This window comes from Sipha flava, unplaced genomic scaffold (assembly GCF_003268045.1).
Source record: "Sipha flava isolate LNK unplaced genomic scaffold, YSA_version1 553_pilon_pilon, whole genome shotgun sequence".
Classification (NCBI taxonomy): domain Eukaryota; kingdom Metazoa; phylum Arthropoda; class Insecta; order Hemiptera; family Aphididae; genus Sipha; species Sipha flava.
The window spans coordinates 81,721-103,189 of record NW_020273536.1 but is presented as its reverse complement, the minus strand read 5'-3'; the positions used below and the strand labels follow the sequence as shown (position 1 = coordinate 103,189).

Sequence of the window (21,469 nt, the reverse complement as noted above, 5' to 3'; positions counted from 1 at the left end):
TTTATAGCATTTGCATATTATGATATGCTTAAAATATAGCAGAGTAAGCTAAAAATGTGTTTCATGATACAGAGAACTCAAATAAAAAATTTTATTTTACTTTTTTTTTTTGCATATTTTGCGTTTTTTAGTTTATAATGCTTTTTTGGATTTTTTGAGACTTTTTTGCCTTTTACCTGTGTTTTAATCAAAATCGGGCTTATTTAATGAAATTGCATTTTGTAAACATGTTTTTTGTTTTTTGTTAATCAAATTTTCAAGATTCAAAATTTTAATTTTAAATTAAATTATAAATGTATAGATTTAGTAAATAGACCGATTACGTTGATACAACTTTGTACTATTACAGCAATAATATATAGGTAGGTATAATATAATACAATAATTTTGTTTTAGTTATTTGGTTTTAATTTTCGTTATACGCTGATTTTGTTGGTTTTTTTGTCGATTTCTACTAAATCTACTAATAGCCGATTATCAACGAACGAGTGTAGAATTCGCTTTATAGAGTCCACATTCATCTCGTGTGCTCCTATAAAATTATTAAATAATAAATTTCCTTTTTTTGTTGTTGTTTTTATTGCATACTTTTAGAGCTTATTTAGCGATTTTTAAGGTAATATTATAGCACATATTTATGCAATTTTAAGTGCTATAATATCCCAACCCTGGTGATTACTATGTATAATCGTGGTATAATCAGTAATCACGATATTTGATAAAACTGTTAGCTTAAAATTTATATCACGATATACAAAAATGAGACTGTTGTTATCTGTTATTTTTGTTATGTGATACTGTGATGAATTAAAATATGCAATTTTGTTATTACGAATTTACCAAGATTTGCAATCGAATTTAAATTTGTCAATTCATATAAGTATATTAAATTTGGTGCCCCCCCTTGTGAGGTTTCTGGCTACGCCACTGAGGGAGAATAAAGGTATAATTGAATTTTTAGGAGGAGGTATCTATTAAATATTATTCTATTATTATTATCAGTATTGTGATTAAAGAATGTGATTATACTAAAATCAAAAGGCCCTCGTGGGGCTTTCAGACTTAAACTTATTGAAAACATTGATAAATTAAGAAATATTTTATCAATATTTTAGGGACCACCTCGTTTTCTATTATTTTTTGTTTGTTATCAACTTCCATAGCTCTATTGCTTAGAACGTTTTTAATAAAATTTACCTATTTTAATTTATCTTTGTTTTTCCTAACATACTTGAACCATTTTAATCTATTTTTCATAATTTATCTTAATACTGGTAAATTTATCGACATGATCCTTTTAATTGAAAAAATACTAAAACAAAAATCATAATTGTTTCTTATTTTGGTAATATTTTTGGTATGTTTAATCAATACATCAATAGTATTAATAAAAAATAAAAAAATCGTAATAATAATCTAATTTTTGGATTTCTTTCAAATTATTACTTATAACGTGTAAATATACATGTTGTTTTTATTTTATAAAATATGATTTTAACAATACATTATACATATTTCGATACATATTTCAAAGAATTTTATTTCTTGCTGTTATATTAAAATAAATATAAAACAATATGCATACAATTTATAAAATTATTCTTATATATAATAAATTAATTTGTAGGTAAATACATCACTATTTAATATAATATTGCTAATAATAAATTATATTAAACAAAAATTAGTATAACTATTGAGCTTGGTTCCAATATTTTTTATTTAGGATCTATAACAAACAATATTAGTAAAAAAAATATATATATACATTTTTTACAATGTTTAGGAATAATATCTATTAGTAATGTTATTAATAAAAAAAGTTATCATAGTTAGAGTTATATAAAATGTATCTAAATAAATAATATCTATATGTAATTATATGCCATTGCGTTTACTTATATCCTTTTTTAATTGCACGTTATTAAGTTTTATATTTTTATTTTCCCTTACGTCTTTATTTTATCTATACATTATATACATAAGTAAATGAGATAGTTCACTTTAATGTGATCAATTTATGCATTTATGATATTATAGAAGATTAATCTTGATCTTAATAATTAACTTTTTTTTTATTGAATGTGTAATATTATTATGAATATTTTTAAACTCTTATAGATCATTTCGCTCTCTCAGATGGTTCTGTTTTTTTTTCTTTGGTTTCTTCTACAGGAGAGCTTATTGGCATAAAACCTCCAACAAGTTGTGGTTTAAAATTATCTGGATCAAACTTTTCTGTGGATGCAATCGCATCACCAGTTTCATCTATTCTTTCGGAAGCATTATCAGTTTGAGATTTTCTCACTACTGACCAGCCATTACTATTTTCTGGTAATTTTAAACTTGGTTGGAAAGGTATTTGAAAATTTTGTAGCAACGGCTTGTGACCTTCATCCACTGACTTATGATTATTATCTTCTGATGTTTTTAATGTAGCTGAAATTAGTTTTTGCGGGATCGCGATGTTTGAAGTTGAATCACGGGTTGCTATTGGAACGTAATCTTGAAGGTTAGGCACTAATTCTTGTTCATTATTTGGTTTAATATAATCTGATTTTGTTGGACTGTATGCATTGTATTCCAATGCAGATGTATTTTGATTTTCATCGGGTTTTACAATTTGATATGGAAAGTCGGTTTTTATGGGTTTGTTAATAATAGTTTTAGTTTTTAGTATTGGAACATCTGATCTATCTTTTATGTCAAGTAATACAGAGTCATCTACTAACTTTTCAGATTGTTTTGGGGGGGAGTTCGCTGCATAAATAATATGCACGGGATTTTCTTTATTGTCATCTCGTACTTTTGTATTCACCGGGGCGCCATGTTGAATCATTTGTAAAGTAGTTACTTTTGCAGGTTGCGGTCCAATTCTCTGTAAGATTCTCGTTTCTTTTTCAGGAATATCTAATATTTCTTCATCGATATTTTCATCAGTTCTATCTATTTTTAAGAATTGAGGTTTGGGAAGAGGTGGAGGCCTTAAATGATCCGTCGGAATTTGAACCCTTTCAATAGTTGCAGAATGCGACTGAGGTACCATTGGTGCTGTATCAACCTTAGCATTTGGTCTGAACTGAGGTAAAATATTGGGCAAATTTTGTCTTTGAGGCGGTGGTACGCTATCGCGTTTTGGAGATGGATAATATGAGGGCGGTTTTTGTATGTTTTCCCACGGTGGTCTTGGATATGGTTGTTGTTTTTGAACAGGTCTTGGTGGAGGAACCAGTGGAATTGATGTAGTTGACTTAGGTCTTACCGGTATAGTTTGATTAACAACGGTTTCGGTAGAACTGTCTTCGACCATTAATACTTGACCAATACCTTGTGGACGTGTTTCTGTCCGTTCTCCATCCATACCGATCGAAAAAGAAGTTTGTAGAGCATAACTTTTGTTGTCTTCATTCGGTTGAGTTTTTATAAAATGGTTTATTACGTGCTTGGGAGGTTTAAATTTTGATGTATCAGGCTGGCTTTGTGGTGGGGTGTACTGAGGTTTGTTTTTCATGTACACTTCTGGCTGCACTGGATAAGATTGTGGCCGTCCTTGAGATATTTGAAGTTCACTATTTAAAGGTTTTCTATTTATATCTATGTGAGAAGTTTTTACCAAAGGCAATTCTGGTTGATAAGGTCTACTTTGAGTTGATGGATTCACCGGCCGGCTTGAGATGGTACTCGTAAATTGTTGTGGGTAAGTTTCCGGTCTAATTTTGTAGTAAACTGTCTCAAATTGATCATTGCTGTTCGGTCTTGACGGTTTGGGTTTTAAATAGGTCGATGACTCTGGCGAGCTTATTGATGTATCAGGTTGGATGCTCGGTGTCAATCTTGAATTGTCGTACTTCGGTTCCTGAGGTTTATTTGAATCGTGTGGTTTATTTGAATCTGGCTGCAAAGGTCTAGATGAATATGCTGATTCTGAAACTGGGACTGGAGGTTTGATATTTGATAAGTGTTCTTTTTGGTTCAGTGATATGCCAGATGAAACGTGAGCAGTAAAAGTCATTGGTACTTTACTGTTAGTAATTAATGGATATTTTTTATCGTCAAATTGGTAGTTTCCAGGTAAAGGTTTGAAATTTTGGCTATACTCCTGGTGTTCTTTCACCGTTGACTTAATAGTGTCGTAATCAGCGAATGATGTTCCATCTAGTTTAGAATCAATTTCTGGTCTAGAAGTAGTTGTTATACCTGATGTTTTGTTTAAAACTACTGAAGTGCTGTATGGTTTTTCCGTTGTTGTTGATGTTGTCGAAGAGACTGGGGTAGTAGTTGTAGACGTAGTCGTAGTCGGTTCAGGTGTGATGAAAGATGGTGAGCTGTGGTGAACAGTCGTTGTTGGATTATTCGTGGTGGAAGTGGTAACTACGGTGGATTCAGACGAAGCTGATTCTTGTAGATGAAAATAATCGTAATCATAATTCGATTCTTCTTCATATTCTTGTGGTGGGGCTGTGGTTGTAGTTGTGGTTGTTGTTGTTGCTGTGGTCGTGGTTGTTGCGGGAGTAGTCGTAGGCCGGGTAATTGTTGTTGGTTTGACTGTAGTCTTAATAGAATTGTACCACAAGTTTGTTGGCACCGTTGTAGAAGTTGAAGTTTGTGGCATCTTGTGATTACTGAGTGAAGACGAGCCTGATCCTTGAACTTTTGTGTTGGCATAAGAGCTGGACATCAAAGGAAATTTATCACTTGAGCTGTACTTCACGGGTAAGTTTAAAAACTGATAGATGTCCGTCTGCTTGTTTTTATTGTTGTTTGGTTTGATATCGTTGGGCCTGGGTAAATTGGGTTCTACTACGTCTTTTCTGTCTATCGGATCACCTTTGTAATCGTATGGCACCTCTTCCAACTTGGTATCGTAATCGTAATATTCGTCAGATCTCTGGTTCGGGGGTTTCGTGTTAAAATCAATAGAACCCATGTTAGGGTCTACCACAAACGGTTCACCCTTGTTAAATGGAAATAACCCCGGGTGGTATCCATTTTTTAAGGTCATGGGTCTTTGTGGTACTTCTTCTATAGTTGCAGTGACGGCAGCATGCTCCTGACTCGTCTGGCTGGCCGAACACGCAACACATACAATTATTACGATGCCACATAACTTCAGCGACTCCATTTGCACCTGAAATAAGAACAATATAAATTCTTTAAAGACGGACAAACTGGTTTTAAAAGGGATATCGAGTAATGTTTATGATATTTTTCTTCTTTAATCCGATATCAAAACATTGAAATAAACACGACGGTCAATCACGCATGACCTTGACCATATAAAGAACACACATTCGAGTATATGTGCCGTGCGTACTAATAATAAAATATGTGGTCACAACTTTCTTTTTGAACACAAAGTACTGATGAGCGATGACAATAGAAGAACTCGTTAGCATAATAAAATAGGACAAACAACGTTTAGGAGTAATTTTAATTTCACTTTGCACACCATATTTGCCCCAGAGTACTGTTATTTGGAGACAACGCGTTTCATTAAAAAAAAAAAAATACTTATAATGAATGTATGGGGATCCCTGTTGATTAGATTTTTAATTATACATATTACAACATTGAATATATACGGAATGTTCGAATATAGTACATTTATATTATATTGTGCTTTTCATTGCGTTATTCATTACGATTATTTATTTTAATTGTTTTCACGTGACGTATAAAAGAAAATAGCCATTAGTGGAACGTATATAATTTAACGTGTAAATAATTTAATCAAAAATAATATAAATATTTCTTTTCCAAAATTAACAAGCTGATTTGTGTTTAGTCACTATTATTTATTGTGTTTTCTTATTTTCCATTGCTTTTCAAAAAAAAAAAAAAATTGTATAAAACATTTTCAATATTAAAGTAACACGTAAGTGCGTTGAAATATGTAATATACTCAATTCGAACACTGAAAGACTGCTAAAAATAGCAGGTACATAAACATTGGTTTACTAAAGTGCTACAAAAACCAGTTACACGGAAATGCAATGCACGCGTATTAATAATATTATACATTCATGTTATATTTTGTGTGTATGGTTATAATCAGGACAAAACGTAGGTAGGTTAGGGTTACGAGTTTTAATAACCAGAGTACACGCATTATATAAAATATATATCATGTAGGATCGTAGCAATAACATATTCATTCAACTTAACATTGTATATATATATATATATATCAATTGTGTCCTCAATACGCGTCTATTGAACTACGCTTTTTTCTTTCTTTTTTCTTTTTTGGCCCACTTATGATCCAACCGAAACCAATTAAAATCATATTATTATATTTAAATATACATATATTATATTAAATATTTTTAATTTTTAATGAAAGTTTTATAGGGTTAGACAAGTATTATTAAACTAATGGAGGAAATCCGAAATGTTCATTTTAGCATATTAGTTTCTCTTCGTTAAATTTATTTTGTTAGCTGTAATAATTTTTGATTTAATTTTTCTTTGCAACAAGTTTCATTTTGCTTATAATATAAGTAAATAACTACTTGAAATTTTAAAGGAGCTTATACTATTTCAATACGAGTTTTGTAGTTTTTTTTTATTTTTTTTTTCTCAAATACTGCATTTTTGAGTTGTGTCACTGTTCTTGCCGGGGTGCGATATATTTAATATTTTCCCTATAAAATCGAGAGTGAAATTACAGCAATAAACATATTGCGTGTGTCTAATCGCTCATAGTGTATTTATTATATCATGTGTATTTAATGATTTTCCTTATCTTTATTGTTTAATTAAATTAATAAAACAAGATTTCAAGATTACGATCTCGAATTTTATAGTTTTTAAAGAGTTATTTCCCTGAAGCAACATTCAATATAAAAATATATTATATTTTTATGTGATAGGTACGTGTATTTCCACAATCACTTTCTTCCTCGTCCGGTTTCCATTCCAAAGCTTTGCTTAGGTAAACTAGATTACTTTTTACTATTATTATTATAAAAACAGCATTCCAATAAATTACACATGTTTTTCTCGATTAAAAAAATACAAGAAGATTCTTTTTACATACATTTTTTATTACCAACGTTAGATTGTCCCATTCTTTTCGTAATGGGAAAATATTTAATTTCGAAAGTAATGTCGTATTTTTATAGTTAAGTTATAATTCAATATTAGTAATTAGTGTACATAATATTATATAAATCAATTGTTAAATAGTATACAAAGTCGTGCATGTGTAATAATTTGGTTTTACTGTCAATTAGTTTACAAAATATTCGTAATATTATGTATGCTGAGCGTATTAATCGCAAGTACGTATGATCGATACTTTATGTGTGCGTGTATCTACACGAATTTATCCAATAATCTGATAATCCCAAAATATTTAACTGCTGGTTATAGTGTTAACCGTAACAGTTAACTGACATAGAAGTATTTTCGTTTATAAAAATATTTTATAACGGTACATGCACAAGTATTCATGTCAAAGGGTTTCCGTTATAACATGTACATATTTTAACATTTATGCGTTCATAATTTTTATTCGTTAGCCTTAGATTAAATTCATCTAAATATTAAGAAAATATATTTAGTTTTTTTTTAATCGATAAAATTAATTGTCATGCCATACAAGTTTTTCAGGTGACGTATATAAAGTACCGCATCATATGTATATAAATATAAACTCTTGTTTATATAATTAATTGCGAAAAATAAGATAAATTAGCAACGGGTATCCATGAAAATGTTTTTATATTAATAACTACATAGATGTGTAAAGATATTGATGAAATAAAAAAAAACTGATACCAGTAATTTTCCGGTGGTTAAGTTTTGGTCAACAACCGGATGAAACTGGACAAATATTTTTCAGGTCAAAAACCTTCAATATAGAATAGTAATAACAGAAAAAAAATATATAGTTTTAATGAAAAAAGTAATAATAGAGGAGACACCTATATTAACAATAGAATATTTTGGATACACTTTTTGGTAGTATTAAAAAAAAATAATGCGCATTTAAAGTATAATGTTAGTGGCGTGCCAAGCGGATTGGCCTGGTAGGCCTGAGCTTACCCTGTTTTTCAAATAGTTATTATTAATATTTTTTACATCATTATTATTTACTTTTTAATATCTTTAAATATTATTAAGAAGTCAAATAGGAGAAATTATGTTATATTATATTATATGATAATTTTTTCTAATTAAATTTAAAAATATTATGAAAAGTGTATAAAAAATAAAAAATGTGTACTTATATAAATTAAAATAATTATAACTGGACCTGTCCTACATTTTGATCCTGAGAATGTTCCTGTATAATTTTAATCTATGAATTGAATATTGGTGATATAAAACTATACAAATGTTTATTATGGGCTTAAAAAACTTCCCATTTTTATAACTTTTGAATTAAATATGTTTTTGAAATCAGTGTCGGTCTGGCCCACCCGGATATCCGGCACTTGCCGAGGGCCCTGAGATTTATTTTTAAAAAAGGGGTCCGACCTGTGGTGAATCCACAGTTAGAAAACTATAGGTCAGACATTTCAAGAGGCCACTTTTTAGAGCTGGAAGTGGATTATAAATGTATTCCTTGAAACAAAAAAACAATATGATCATATAATATTTGTTTTTTAAGTTTATTCATAATTATCATTGTAAACATTTACCTTTTTTTAATCCTCACGGGTTCTGGCATAGAGATGTTTTGTTTTACTATACAATTAAACTAGTGGTATCATTTGGGAGAAGGGGTTGAAACTGGAGCATTTGTCAGTTTAGTTTTAACTTTAATTTATAGTCGGCACACTTTAAAAATATAAGTCTTCTAAAGGTCAATTTTATCAAGAAATATTAATTGTGGATCATTTTACCTCCTGGACTTCTCATAAATCCGCTCCGGGACTTAAAATAATCATGAAAAATCTTAGTAATTATTTTCCTGGATTAAATTAAAATTATGTTATTCTTATCTTAATCTTGAAATATTGTTGACGTGATTTAATAGAACTAAGTACAACCGCTATAGTTTATACATTTTTGTTTTTTGATTAAAATCGAACAAACATAAATAAAAATTGAGGTAAGTGTTGTTAACGGTCACATACATGAACACAATGATAATTTGATAATATTGGCTTTGGAAAAATATAAAAACAAAAATAAATTAATATTTGTAATAGAGTTCAAACGTAGCGAGAAAAAAAAAATTTAGTAAGTATTTATTAAATCTAACTCCAATATTATGTTGTTTAGGGTCCCATTGTTAATATTTTGCCGGAGGTCCAATCATGAGCCAGACCGACATTGTTTGAAATGTTTCAGTAATGAACTTTTTTTAAGATTAGTAGAGTACCTAACAGTACACTTTTGAACATGAAAAAATGCATCAAACTTTTATATAATGGCTTAAGGATATTTTTACCAAGTGGGATCCTTTTTTTATGTCACATAAATAAACATATTTGTGTACAACTGTACATTATACAAATCGATTTAACTGAGTAAACCGATGTGGGTAATCGAGGAAAAACATTTCCTTGCTATTGCAGGTATTGTATGCCTCCGTGATATTATATTTTGCGAAAAAACTCAAAAGATTTAGTGACAAAAGTTGAAGTCATGCAAGTGTATTTATATATTAATCGTAACGAATTCGGATATGCCGTCCGTCGTAATGATTAAGCTAAATATATTGCGTGTACGAAATTAACTGTACAGTTTTCGAAGAACATCACTGGCACATTGGCCCGTGTACACTGCGGTGGTTTGGGATTAGAATATCATGTAGGACATATGTCAAAAATTTACCGTGACGAGGTAATAAAACAAAGTTTTAAATAGCGACCTTGCCATTTAAACATCCTGCAGAGATCGGAGCCTATAGCGACGAAAACAGGATTTTGCAATCGGTTTCGTTCCTGGTCAAGGCTCGAGGCCAAGAAAAGATCGCGTAGGGAGACGGTTACCACCGCTACGGCAGCAGGGACACGACCGACGAAAAAACCGATTACAGATTGAAGAGGACGCGCATGGGAAATAAAAAAACCAAATAAGTGTTTTATCAGTAAGAAATATGTACAAAAAAAAAATTGGAGTTATGTATTTAGTGAAATATTTTAAATTAGATAATAATAATTGTAACACCTTAGACGCGTACATAAGGAGGGGGTTTTATGGGTTCAACCCCTCCTCCCATCGAAATTTAAGAAAATGTGTAAATATGATTTTATAGAGTAAAAGTGGTATATATATTATATAAGTATGAAAATATACAACCTAAAACCCCTCTAAATGTTGTGGACACGCCTGCTTTAAGTAGTAAAAGATAATTAAAAATTATGATTTTCTCATTCAATATGCCAATAAATATTTTGGTCAGTATTTTTATTTATTCAGTAGAAGTCCATATTCAATTAAGTTTATGTTCCAATTTTAAAACATAGATGGATGATAAGATTATGTCATGGAGTTCACAACGTACAAAAAATATCTATTAGCATCTTAAATAGTTTGTATTCTTTTGTACACGATAATATTTAATTTTAATGAGTAATCCGTTGCGTTAATTATGTTAATAATAATATTAAAAAAGTTATTGTATTAGTCGGGCCGCCACTGCCCATCTCCAACACAAGTTACATGGCTACGAAGGAGATGGGTCAATGAAAATTGTGGCGTAACAACATCGGGATTCATATTTGCATTATGTATTATTCCGAAAAAAAAACTGTATTATAACAGGTACTCACGGCGGTGTGTTCCTGGTTGCCGCCGACGATCGTGCCGCGATCGTGGTTGTGGTGCGGACCGGGGGTTGTGCGACGTCCGATTGTCGTACGCGCGTCTTACGGTCTCCGCGACGTGGGACTAATTGAGAAGCGGTCGACGTCGTCGTCGCGAGTTGCCGCGGGAGAAGTGGACTAACGCGGAAACCGGCCGGGAAGGAGAGCGCTCTCGGGCGCGAGAGTATGCGCCGCGCGTGTACCGGCCGTGCACGGTGCGTACCTGTACCGAAAAACCGTTGAACGCGGATCGACGAATATTGTTCCGTCTTGGTCGGGTTCCAGTCGACGTCTGCTTCGCGTACGACGACGGAGCCGGGCGGGATATACGCGAGAGATTTGCCGACGTGACAGTAGGGACGTATTTTATGAGGGGAAGGGGCGACCGTCCCTCCCTGAATCCGTACTTAAGGAATCGATCATATGTGAGATACACATTTCAAATTTTTTCAATGTGTACAGTTTTGTAACGAAATCAAATTACGCGTGGCTATGAACATTGAATGGGGTTTTATGTCGGATCCGTACTTAGCGAAGAATCAAATCAAACACAAGCTTAACTTTCAAAACACAGATAGGTGTTAAAAAAGAACTACATGAAAGTCGATTCTAAGTGAATACGGCATTAGATTAAAAAAAAAAAAACCACAAACATTAAGGATTCATTAGATTTAAATAATACCAACAATTTTATTTATAAATGTTGAGCCTGAATTAAAGAAAAAAATAAGTCCTCTCCCCCTCTTAAAAGTAAGTCTAAATACGCTCCTGCGTGATAGCGAGGGCGATGTGGGAACGAATAAGCAGAAGCAGCAGAAGTAGCGGTTTGTTGATAACAGTGACCGTGAAGGTTTTTTCTACGCGGAACGGGACGGTGATGATCGGTAAATCGCGGCGATGGTGTACGGCGGCGGCTGCCGGAGAGAGCGATGCGTTTTCGTGAGAGGTGACGGCCGCGGCGACGAGAGGGCGGGTCGGACAGAAAGAATGCGATCGCTCGACCGTCGCGTGGCCCACCGTTGCCGCCGCCGCTAACCGGACTCGCGTAGAGGGTATACAGTTATTTGGTTGCTTGGCGAGTCCAACGCGTCGATTTTCCGTCCGTCTCGTTTATTATATTATTGTGGTCTGGTTTTACACTTTATACTCTCTCTCTCTCTCTCTTTCTCACACACACACACACACACGCTCTTCCTATTCGTGTGTTATAACATAAATATACCGCACTTGCGTATACAGGACGATCACCGTGTTTTGAACAGATTCCGTGAGTTTTTCTCCGTTGGTTTTGGTAGTTTTTTCGAAATACCCTTTTATCTCTCGCCCGTATATGTGCGTCATTACAACTAGAAATGAATAAAATGTATACGGGCTCCTTGTGTCTCTCCAAATAACTAAATAAATAACCAAATAGCTACAGTGGCGTAATTTGGAATTGGTTTTGGGGTGGGATTGGGATATAAATTTATACTATCATTCTAGTGGGGCTATACCCCAACACCCCCTTTAAACATTAAACCTCATATATCTCAATATTATATTAATTTATTATTATAAATTAAATGGTATAATAATGATTGTAAAAAATGTTAATTTTTGATTATTAACTTTTTCTAACTTTGTACTTACAGGTTGTTCTACAGAAATCATTGATCTAATTCTTTGTTTTTCCTAAGAAAATATCCTTGTGTTATTGATTTTTAAATTTATGGATATGGGTATGCCATAATAATTACATAGAAATAAGAAATACATAAATGTATGAAGATTTAGATTATTTAAAAAAATAGTTCAACTTTATTACGACAATTTATTTTAGCATAGACCTAATATATAAAAGGTCTATGGTTAACAACCACCACAGATAAATATAATTTGTTATGATAACAACCATAAATATGGTTTATCATATGGAGTGATAAGGAAAACGAAGGGAAAAACTCATGATATCAATGTCGTTGTGTAATATTATACTTATATACACAAACAATTAATTAAAATATATTATATATAACTTAAATCAGAATTAAGCTAGTTAAAAACAATTAATGGCTAGAAAAAAAGCTAGGAGCAAGATTGTGTATTTTTTCAGTCAGATTGAAATGAAAAAGGCAAGATTTAGCCCTAAAAAGGTCAGATTTGGACTTAAAAAGGCCAACATGGCATCACTGATTAATACCTCATACCACTGAATAGAATAATATAATGATACATTGTTTGTCGACGTCGTCGAAATCAATTTCCTAGGAAAATAAACCAAGTTTTGCTATAATGCTATAAATAGTCGAAAACAAGACCCAATATATATATAGTATAATATAGTTATTATAGTAATATGTCAACCACTGTACTCATTTCATTAATATTAATGATTATAATAAGAACTTTTAAATTATATAACAAATAATTGATAAATAACTAAAATTAATATTTGTTTTAGAAAAAATTTCAATGTTTCATGTTTTTGTGAAATATTGTATGCTTTAAGCACTTAACAAGAGTGGTAAATTGTAGATTTATCAGTGTTATATTTTAACTTGAGCTATACAATTTTCTTGTCATATATTATAATTGTTGAATTATCGTAGTTTTATATTAGTAAAATAAAAAAAATCTCAACTATGATAAATATCCATGTATTCTTATTTCTTATCTTAAAATCTTTTAAAGCTTAGTGCTTACAGAAATTTAATTATAATTATTCTAAAAAAAAAGCGTCTGGGGGTGGGATGAATCCCCATATCCCCCCCAAAATTATGCCACTGAATAGCTAACGCCGAGAAATGGCAAACAACTGAGCGTTACGATAAAAACAAAATTTCGCATCGGTATTCTGTTTGTACAAACTCGTTTTCGTATGATGCGTACAACAAAAGTATCGGTAACGTTGTAATGAATTATTAACTATTCACAAAAAATAATTTAAATTTTATAGACACATTTGATAGTCGATCCAATTTCAAATCTTGTCTATTTACAGTTCTCGATTTTTAGAACGGTGACGTACATTTTTAAACCATAAGAACTTTATAAAACAATACAAACGATCACTCTGTATGTAAATAAATCGGGTTATTAATAGATACCTACAATAATGTATCACCGTGAATAATGATTATTTCATCGCAGTGATCATCAACGATTGTAACATCGATTTTTGTGGCCTCCAGTCACATTTTTCCGACTGTCACAACTAACAGTTTCACTTCGTAGAGTTCCTTGTTTTATTCGAATGACGAAACGTAATATTTTTAGATATAAATTAAAATTTATTTAACAAATCATATAGATCAATTTTAAATTATATTCAAATAATTAAAACATCTACACAATGCTAATAATATGAACATTAGTTTTACACAAACAACTCTTTTCACGTTTAAAACTATTGAAACTAAGTGCGCGCATCTAAGTCTCTTAGGTTTCCGGTTATACAGGGATATGCTGCACTCACTGGAAGTTTTTAGATTTTAGGCTCGACATGATCTCATCAGAATAACGATATAATTGTTCATGATATGTTGTACAGGTATATTATTAAATATAATAAGCTGTGTAATTCCTCGTGGAAACCGAAACGTTATTATTTATACTATTATATGCATGATGGTTACGCGTTTAAATATAGGCATCTGAGTATATACGTGTTAGACGTATATACATAAAATTATGCAGTAGTCAATTCTTGACTCGTTTTATGTTATCGGATTTTTTCTAACACGTTTTTACGAAATATAATAACCGTTATAAAATATTACAACGAATACCTATATCGCCTGTACCACTAGGGCAGCGTTTTGCGTGCTGCGAACGGCCGAAAAATCTTGAACCCGAAATCGGACAAATAAGAAAATTGGCCGTAGTTTCACGCTATTCCAATGCGAAAAACTTACGTACAGTTTTAAGCGATTTTTCCTACGTTCGAAAATTCAATATTTATTATTACAGTAATAGGATTACACGTTATTATGTTTACAGAATATACACACAGTACATACGGTATTTATAGTTATCGTGTGATTTCGTTCGATCAGTGTTTAATATTATAATATATGTTAATAATGTATGTATAATACCTGTGTGGATATACATATGTTTGTATGCTAATGGAATGATTATGTTATTTAATTCAAACAGGTATAATTTGTAATTCATTTAGGTAAGACGTACCTTAGGTTTAAAACGGAAATTGTATTTTTTGTTTAAACGATCGAGTAATAAAAAAAAAAAAAATTGAATATTTTACATAAATAAAAGTTAAATATTACTAACCTAACCCAACCGAGTAATAGCGTAAAAAAAATTGGACTTATTTTCATCGCTTGTCTTGTTTTAGTATCGTACTGTATTTTCATAACGATTATATTTAGCTCAGCTGTTACATTAGATCTACATACTTCCATACAACAATTGTCATTTCAGATCTAATAAGGTTTTGTACATGTACATAATGAAACTTATTATTATATTATTGCTTATAATAATATTATTGTAGTGGAAAAATTATTTATTTAACCGTAAAATCGTCCACCTTTCTCGCATAGAGCGTGTTTTAAAACGAGATAGTTAAAAAAATCTATTTATAGATAATATTAAATATTGTTATTAAATACACCAATAACTAGAAGTTATTATAATTTTACACTCATAACACCTCATGAATAAAGTTGGTATTATTATTATTTAGTTGCGATGTTACCATAATTGCATATTTTACTAAAACATTGAGGTCATACACGATTTACTAACATACTGTTATTCAATAGTCTAAAACATTAAATTATCTACTGGTTATCTCGAACGAGTTGAAATTATTCTTAATTCCTACTTTAAAGACAATGGTCTTTTGAAAAAACAAATATCACGTTAATAAACTTATCTATATGTTATTTTATTTACGAAATGATTTATAGTGTCACACTACCAAAATCTAAGGAAGTATTAAAACAAATTTCAAAAATGTTCAAAAGCTTCAAATTAGATGTTGTTCTTATTAAACATATTTTTATTTGATTTGCTTCGATTATAACAGTAGAGAACAATAGAGAAATGTTATTGATATTATTTTACTTGCAGGCAAGATATTGATACACTGATGATAAATACCCGGATATGCATACTTCGCACATACTGTGTCAGAGGTACTGTCGTATTAAAACTGAAAGTTATGAATCATCATGTTCTAAAAAATAAATATTTAAAAGTTTTAACCAAATCTCATTCAATTTTTATGAATAACAAACATTTTCGACGAAAAAAGTATGTTGATTATTGTTATTTCAAAGAAAAAGAAAACATGCTTATAACTTTCACAAATTTGATAAGTACGACTATTGAAATAAAAAAAGTAAAAACAATAATTTCTTAAAATGATGAACTCTGTATGTATTAAAATTAAATCGAAAAATAGAAAATTTGATTTTTATAAACTAAAAAGTTCAAAAACAAAAGTAGATAGGTTACTTATACCGACATTTGAACATAAAATTGAGTTATTGTGAGTTTTATGGACCTCGTAGAAACGATCAAAATTAAATGAATTATACGAATAATCATATATAATCATAATTATACGTGTAGGTTATGACTAAATAATAGTAAATTTAAAATAAATGTTCAGAATAATAGACTCGTGAATATATAAAGATAATTACGTGAATATTTTATAAAACACTTTTAGATTCTTTCTAATGAAATTGTCTATTAAAATAGTTTTTAATTATTAATAATACATTTTCTAATAAAATTAAATAAATAATGTCATTGACTTTTTATTAATTATTTTGTTCAAATTTATTTTTCAGTCAAAAAAAAATGACAGTTATATATTTTGCAATCTTGTCTGTGTGTTATTCATACTCAGTAAAAATATAAAATTAAAAATATTTTTTCCAAAATTTGTCAAAATAATAACTAAATTATATTTTTTAAGCATTTTTTTAAGTAGGATTTATACTTGTTAAGTTTCTGTTCACTGTGTCCTCCACTTCTGGCGAGGTATAACTAAGGGTCTTCTTTCACTCGGTTTCTCAATGAGGAATTTCTTTATGAAACTTCCTTCTGCACATCGTACGTGCACAGTATATTCTAATCCTTTGTTATTAAGAAATTGGCAAATATTAGGTTTATTATATAATCATCGTATGTCATAATTTTTCTTCTTTTGAAATTCCAGTATCCACATTTGTTCTGTTATTGTTCTGTCATGTTATTTGTTCTGAACATTGTTCTGTATATTCTCTTCAGTATTTTTCTTTCGAATATGACGAGTTTTTCTTCGTTACCTATGGTGCTGACCCATGTTTCACACGCGTATGTTATGATATGTTATAATAGGTTATAGATACGTAGTAGTGTATTGTCTCTCTTTTGTTCGGCGTTATAATAACTTTGAGGAAAAAATCTCTATCAATACATATTACTTGCACTCATTTTAAATTTAATCTCTTCATTCGTATTATTTTTCTCATTAATTTACTCCTATATAATTAAAATCTTGTATTTATTCGAATGAGTATTCATTTAGCTCGAAGTTCTTGTTTTGGGTTTCCTGTCTTAACATGACCATATACTTAGTTTTAGCTTATTGACCATTAAACTAATGTTTAGAGTAATAATGTATTTTTATTATGTTAAATTTAATAAAAATATATCTCTTGCGATACGAAAAAAAATTGACAGCCCTTTTTTCTCTACAAAACGTTTCAGTCTTGTCCGATTACGTGGACTTTAGAGAATTAAAATATGAACTGGAATGTTATATATTTTGATAATAAAAAAAAAAAACACGTACCTAATATTAAATAAATATGTTTATGTTATTAGACATAAGTCATAATTATTATTATTATTAGTTATTTAATGTTATTACTCTTAGTAGTAGAACACGCGAATAGCTCTGTACATCGATTAATTTTTGAACATCAAACACTTATTTCCTCGATCGCGATTTGTGTGTTTTCGATAAAAAAAAATGTTATTTGGTTTGAAATCATTATTAAATGAGAGAGTTGCAAAATAATTAAATTTTTCAAGCGTTTATCATAATTTTTTGTAATTTTTATGTAATAAAACACACAAATCGACCAAGATATTGCGTATAATTACCCTGTATGATAGATGTTTATTATTAAATACATGAGTACATGCGATTAACGCCCATAATTAAAATAAATCAGAATTCCATTGCAAAAAAAAATATTTACTTATATTATGTACTCTGGGCGTGCCCACAGGGTAATTGAATAGGTCTGTCTATAAAACAGGTTAGATCACCCTATCTACAGTGTTTTTTTAAGTGAGTAGCCTATCGACCACAGTTATAAAGAATACTAACAATACTTTTTACTTTAAATGTATAATCGATTTATTACAATTTAATTTCTTTATTAACCTAGCAATTAACGTTATTATCACGAATACGACTGATTTCTGTATTGTGATATGCATTTACAAGGGATGACATTTTATTTTATAGTCTTCTGGATACCATTTTAAGTGCTACTATTAAGAAACATAATATTTTATTTGTTTTATTCACGTGTATAGTGTATATTGACATCTAATCTCGAACGAAGAAATAAATTCTTAAAATTCTCTACCTCGTCGCCTTTGTGAATAAATCACTTCTTCGTTTTTTTTGGATATGAGCCAGTATTTTTTTATTCATATTTCCTATGTGTATATATTTCCTAAAATATATACTCATAAAGTTGTCAAATATTACAATTAAACAATTATTTTGACTGGAATTTTATGAAAAAACGATCAACAGTTTGTTTAAAAAAACATTAGTGTTAAAAAAAAAATGTTCTGTAGTTTAATTTTAATGTTTCTAATGTGTTGTGTGAATTGTTGAGAAATTTGAAAAGTGACAATCAATAAGGATACAGTTCATAATTGATTCTTTTATATATTATAGTCTTGTAGATATAAATACTTTATTATAGCTACATCATGGTTTTGGCCACTTTTACTAATTATCCTATAAATATTTTCCTGAGAATAAAATATATTATTTGTTATTTATCCAATAACTCTCTCTTTTTTTTAGAATTGAAAACCAATATAACCTATTATACGTAAAAAAAATAAAAAATAAAATAATAATAATAATAATAATAGAAAAAATAATAAAGTGATAATTTAAAAAAAATTAGGTGATCATTTGAGTCAAATTAATTAACATTTAGATTTTGGTTTTCTATATCTAGAAAACATAAAACATGCAATGGACTGGGAAAATAGACGACAATTGACAAAATATGTAATTGTGACCCAAGGCTGTTTAACTATCAAAATTGTTTTATCAATTTCTACCCATTATAATGATACCCGTTGTTGCTGATTCGTCTCTGGTGATATTATAATATTATTATTCAGTTTATTTATTTTATTTAGCGTATGGTTTATGGTTACATGCATTAGGTTAATTATAATATTAATGTATGACAGATAAATAATAAATAATATCTTCGTCCAACGTGACGACACAACATTTCCAAAAAACACAGAACAGTAAGCTGTTGTACTACCGAATCGGATAAAGCCACTATCGATGATTAACCATCTAAGTTCCATATCGTTTTACGCGGTACGAAAATCGAATTAGAATGAAACCGTTAACTGAACGACGTCGAACGCCTTAAAATATTTCGCGGAAACCAAAAGTACACGTTCCGCCTTCAGGGTAATGATATATTCACACAAAACCGAATTTAACCGTTCATGTTGAGGTTTTTACGACGATATTCGAATGACAACAACGTGCGTTCGAATGGATTACGAAACGCAAAATAAGTACATATACAATTACATTGCGATCGAACGGTAATAAAATACATTTTCATGTTGAATTTTGCGCAGAAAAACTGTACGGTCGTTCGAAAACGAGAAAGTACATTTTATTGTACGCGATAAACTATGTTCAACAGTATAATAGTCGCTTGGACTCGCACTTTACCGCTCGGGGATATTATAATATACTGTTGCGTGGACTACATTAAGCCGCGTCCACACTAGCGTAACAAAACGACGAACTGTTCGTCAAACTATTTGACAAACTGTTCGCCGAACAACTAAAAAATATTTGTGCATGTTCGTCAATTAATTAACTTATATTACCTAAATAACTTTTCTGAATAACTTCATAGTAGTTCAACCTATCGCTGAGTATAGACGCTTGTCGTGTCGCTTCGGATCGCCAATTTGTTCGATAGAATGTTTCAAGCTCGCCATCGACCAGTTGGTCGTTTTGTTACGCTAGTGTGGACGCGGCTTTACGTACGCTTTGCCGCGCAACAATCATATTGTCGTTGTACGATAGCAGTGTCCGGGAACACGCGGTACTCGACGACCGAGGAAAATTTATTAGAATTCAAATGATCGCCTTTCCCAACAATCCCACGTCGGCGACCGCGTTTATGCGTACTGCGTATTACTATTGTGATGTGTAAACGGATTCGCCTCTGCCGTCGAGTTGGCACTATATTTTATTCACTCGAACCGGACCAACGGTACGCTTCGAAATGTATTCGAATGAATTACGATCCGTCGAGCCGGAATTCGAGCAGGTCATCGAAATACATAAAATCTCAAGTTTCAACCATAATAATATTGTGTACGATTATCTGCTTGGTTCAATTACCACACAATCAGCAATCGCCGACCACGTTGTGTCACACGCGCGTAGCAAGTGAACCGTAAAAGATAGCCACACCGACGCAACCGTCCAGTTGTGCTCTGTGTCAAGGACGCAACTTCGTGATGATACGTAGCCGCCCGGAAGCGGCTCGAACACAACAAATAGATTCTTCGGTTGAACAACATTTATTGTATTTTTTTCGGACGACCATTTGTCCATGTTGTGTCCGAGGTCTCGTCAGCTTAGCATTCGGAAATCAAAATGTTTATTTTTTTTTATTAGTCGCCAATTATTTATAATAATTTATAACTTGGCTGTTCGAATTTTCAACTGAAAATTGTAAAAAAAAAAAAAAAAATATTGTGTTCGGAATGCTGGGCTGGAAGAGCTTCAATCCAGTGTATTTTATTTTATAAGCTTTCGTAGATGATATCTACGTTTCAATTTAATGAGGTACCCAAGAAGTGTAATGTAAATTAAATTAAAATAATCGCAAACAATAAGTTTGTTCAAATACAGTTTGGTTAAAAAGCTGCTGTAGAATGGAATTTTTTTGAACTTTTTATAGTTCATTTTAAGGAAGATTTGAGAAAAATTTTAAATTTAAACATTATCCTGCTCTACTACAATAGCACGAAATATTTAAATTTGATTACGAATAATATATATACATTGAGGTGTACATAATTTTTTATTTGATTATCCACAAAAATCGTTTACTTGGCACCTGAATCGATTCCAAAAACTTCGGATAATTGAATCTTTGTTGCAGTGTAATGATTTTAATATAAACAACTATCAGCATTGAATGCAAATTAAAACAGAAAAGCCATGTTTTTCACTCAAAAGCAATGAAAAAATAGAATTTAACGTTTAACGTAAATATTCACTGTTAACGGGAGAAAGATAACTGTTAAGTACAAACATTTTGAAGAGGGTAATGTATGAATACTTTATTAGAATAAAAATAAATGATCATCAATTGAGTTGACGAAAAATTTGAGAAAAAAATTTACAATCCTAATATTGACATTATGAAATTGAATAATACTAATGGTACATA

At 30.7% G+C, this 21,469-nt stretch overlaps 1 protein-coding gene across 1 annotated transcript; it reads right to left on the bottom strand.

The window, feature by feature from the left end:
• Positions 1–2,078: 2,078 nt before the first annotated feature.
• LOC112691045 (mucin-2-like) lies at positions 2,079–11,071 on the bottom strand. Its single transcript, XM_025565169.1, has 2 exons — positions 10,731–11,071; positions 2,079–5,128 (listed from the first exon to the last, which is right to left on the bottom strand). Exon 2 carries the CDS (start codon positions 5,120–5,122, stop codon positions 2,123–2,125), a length of 3,000 nt encoding a protein of 999 aa, XP_025420954.1. The 5' UTR covers positions 5,123–5,128; positions 10,731–11,071; the 3' UTR covers positions 2,079–2,122.
• Positions 11,072–21,469: the final 10,398 nt, after the last annotated feature.

What these genes read in the sequence shown, in the direction of transcription:
- LOC112691045 (XM_025565169.1), bottom strand. Translation starts at nt 5,122, where the DNA reads ATGGAGTCGCTGAAGTTATGTGGCATCGTAATAATTGTATGTGTTGCG.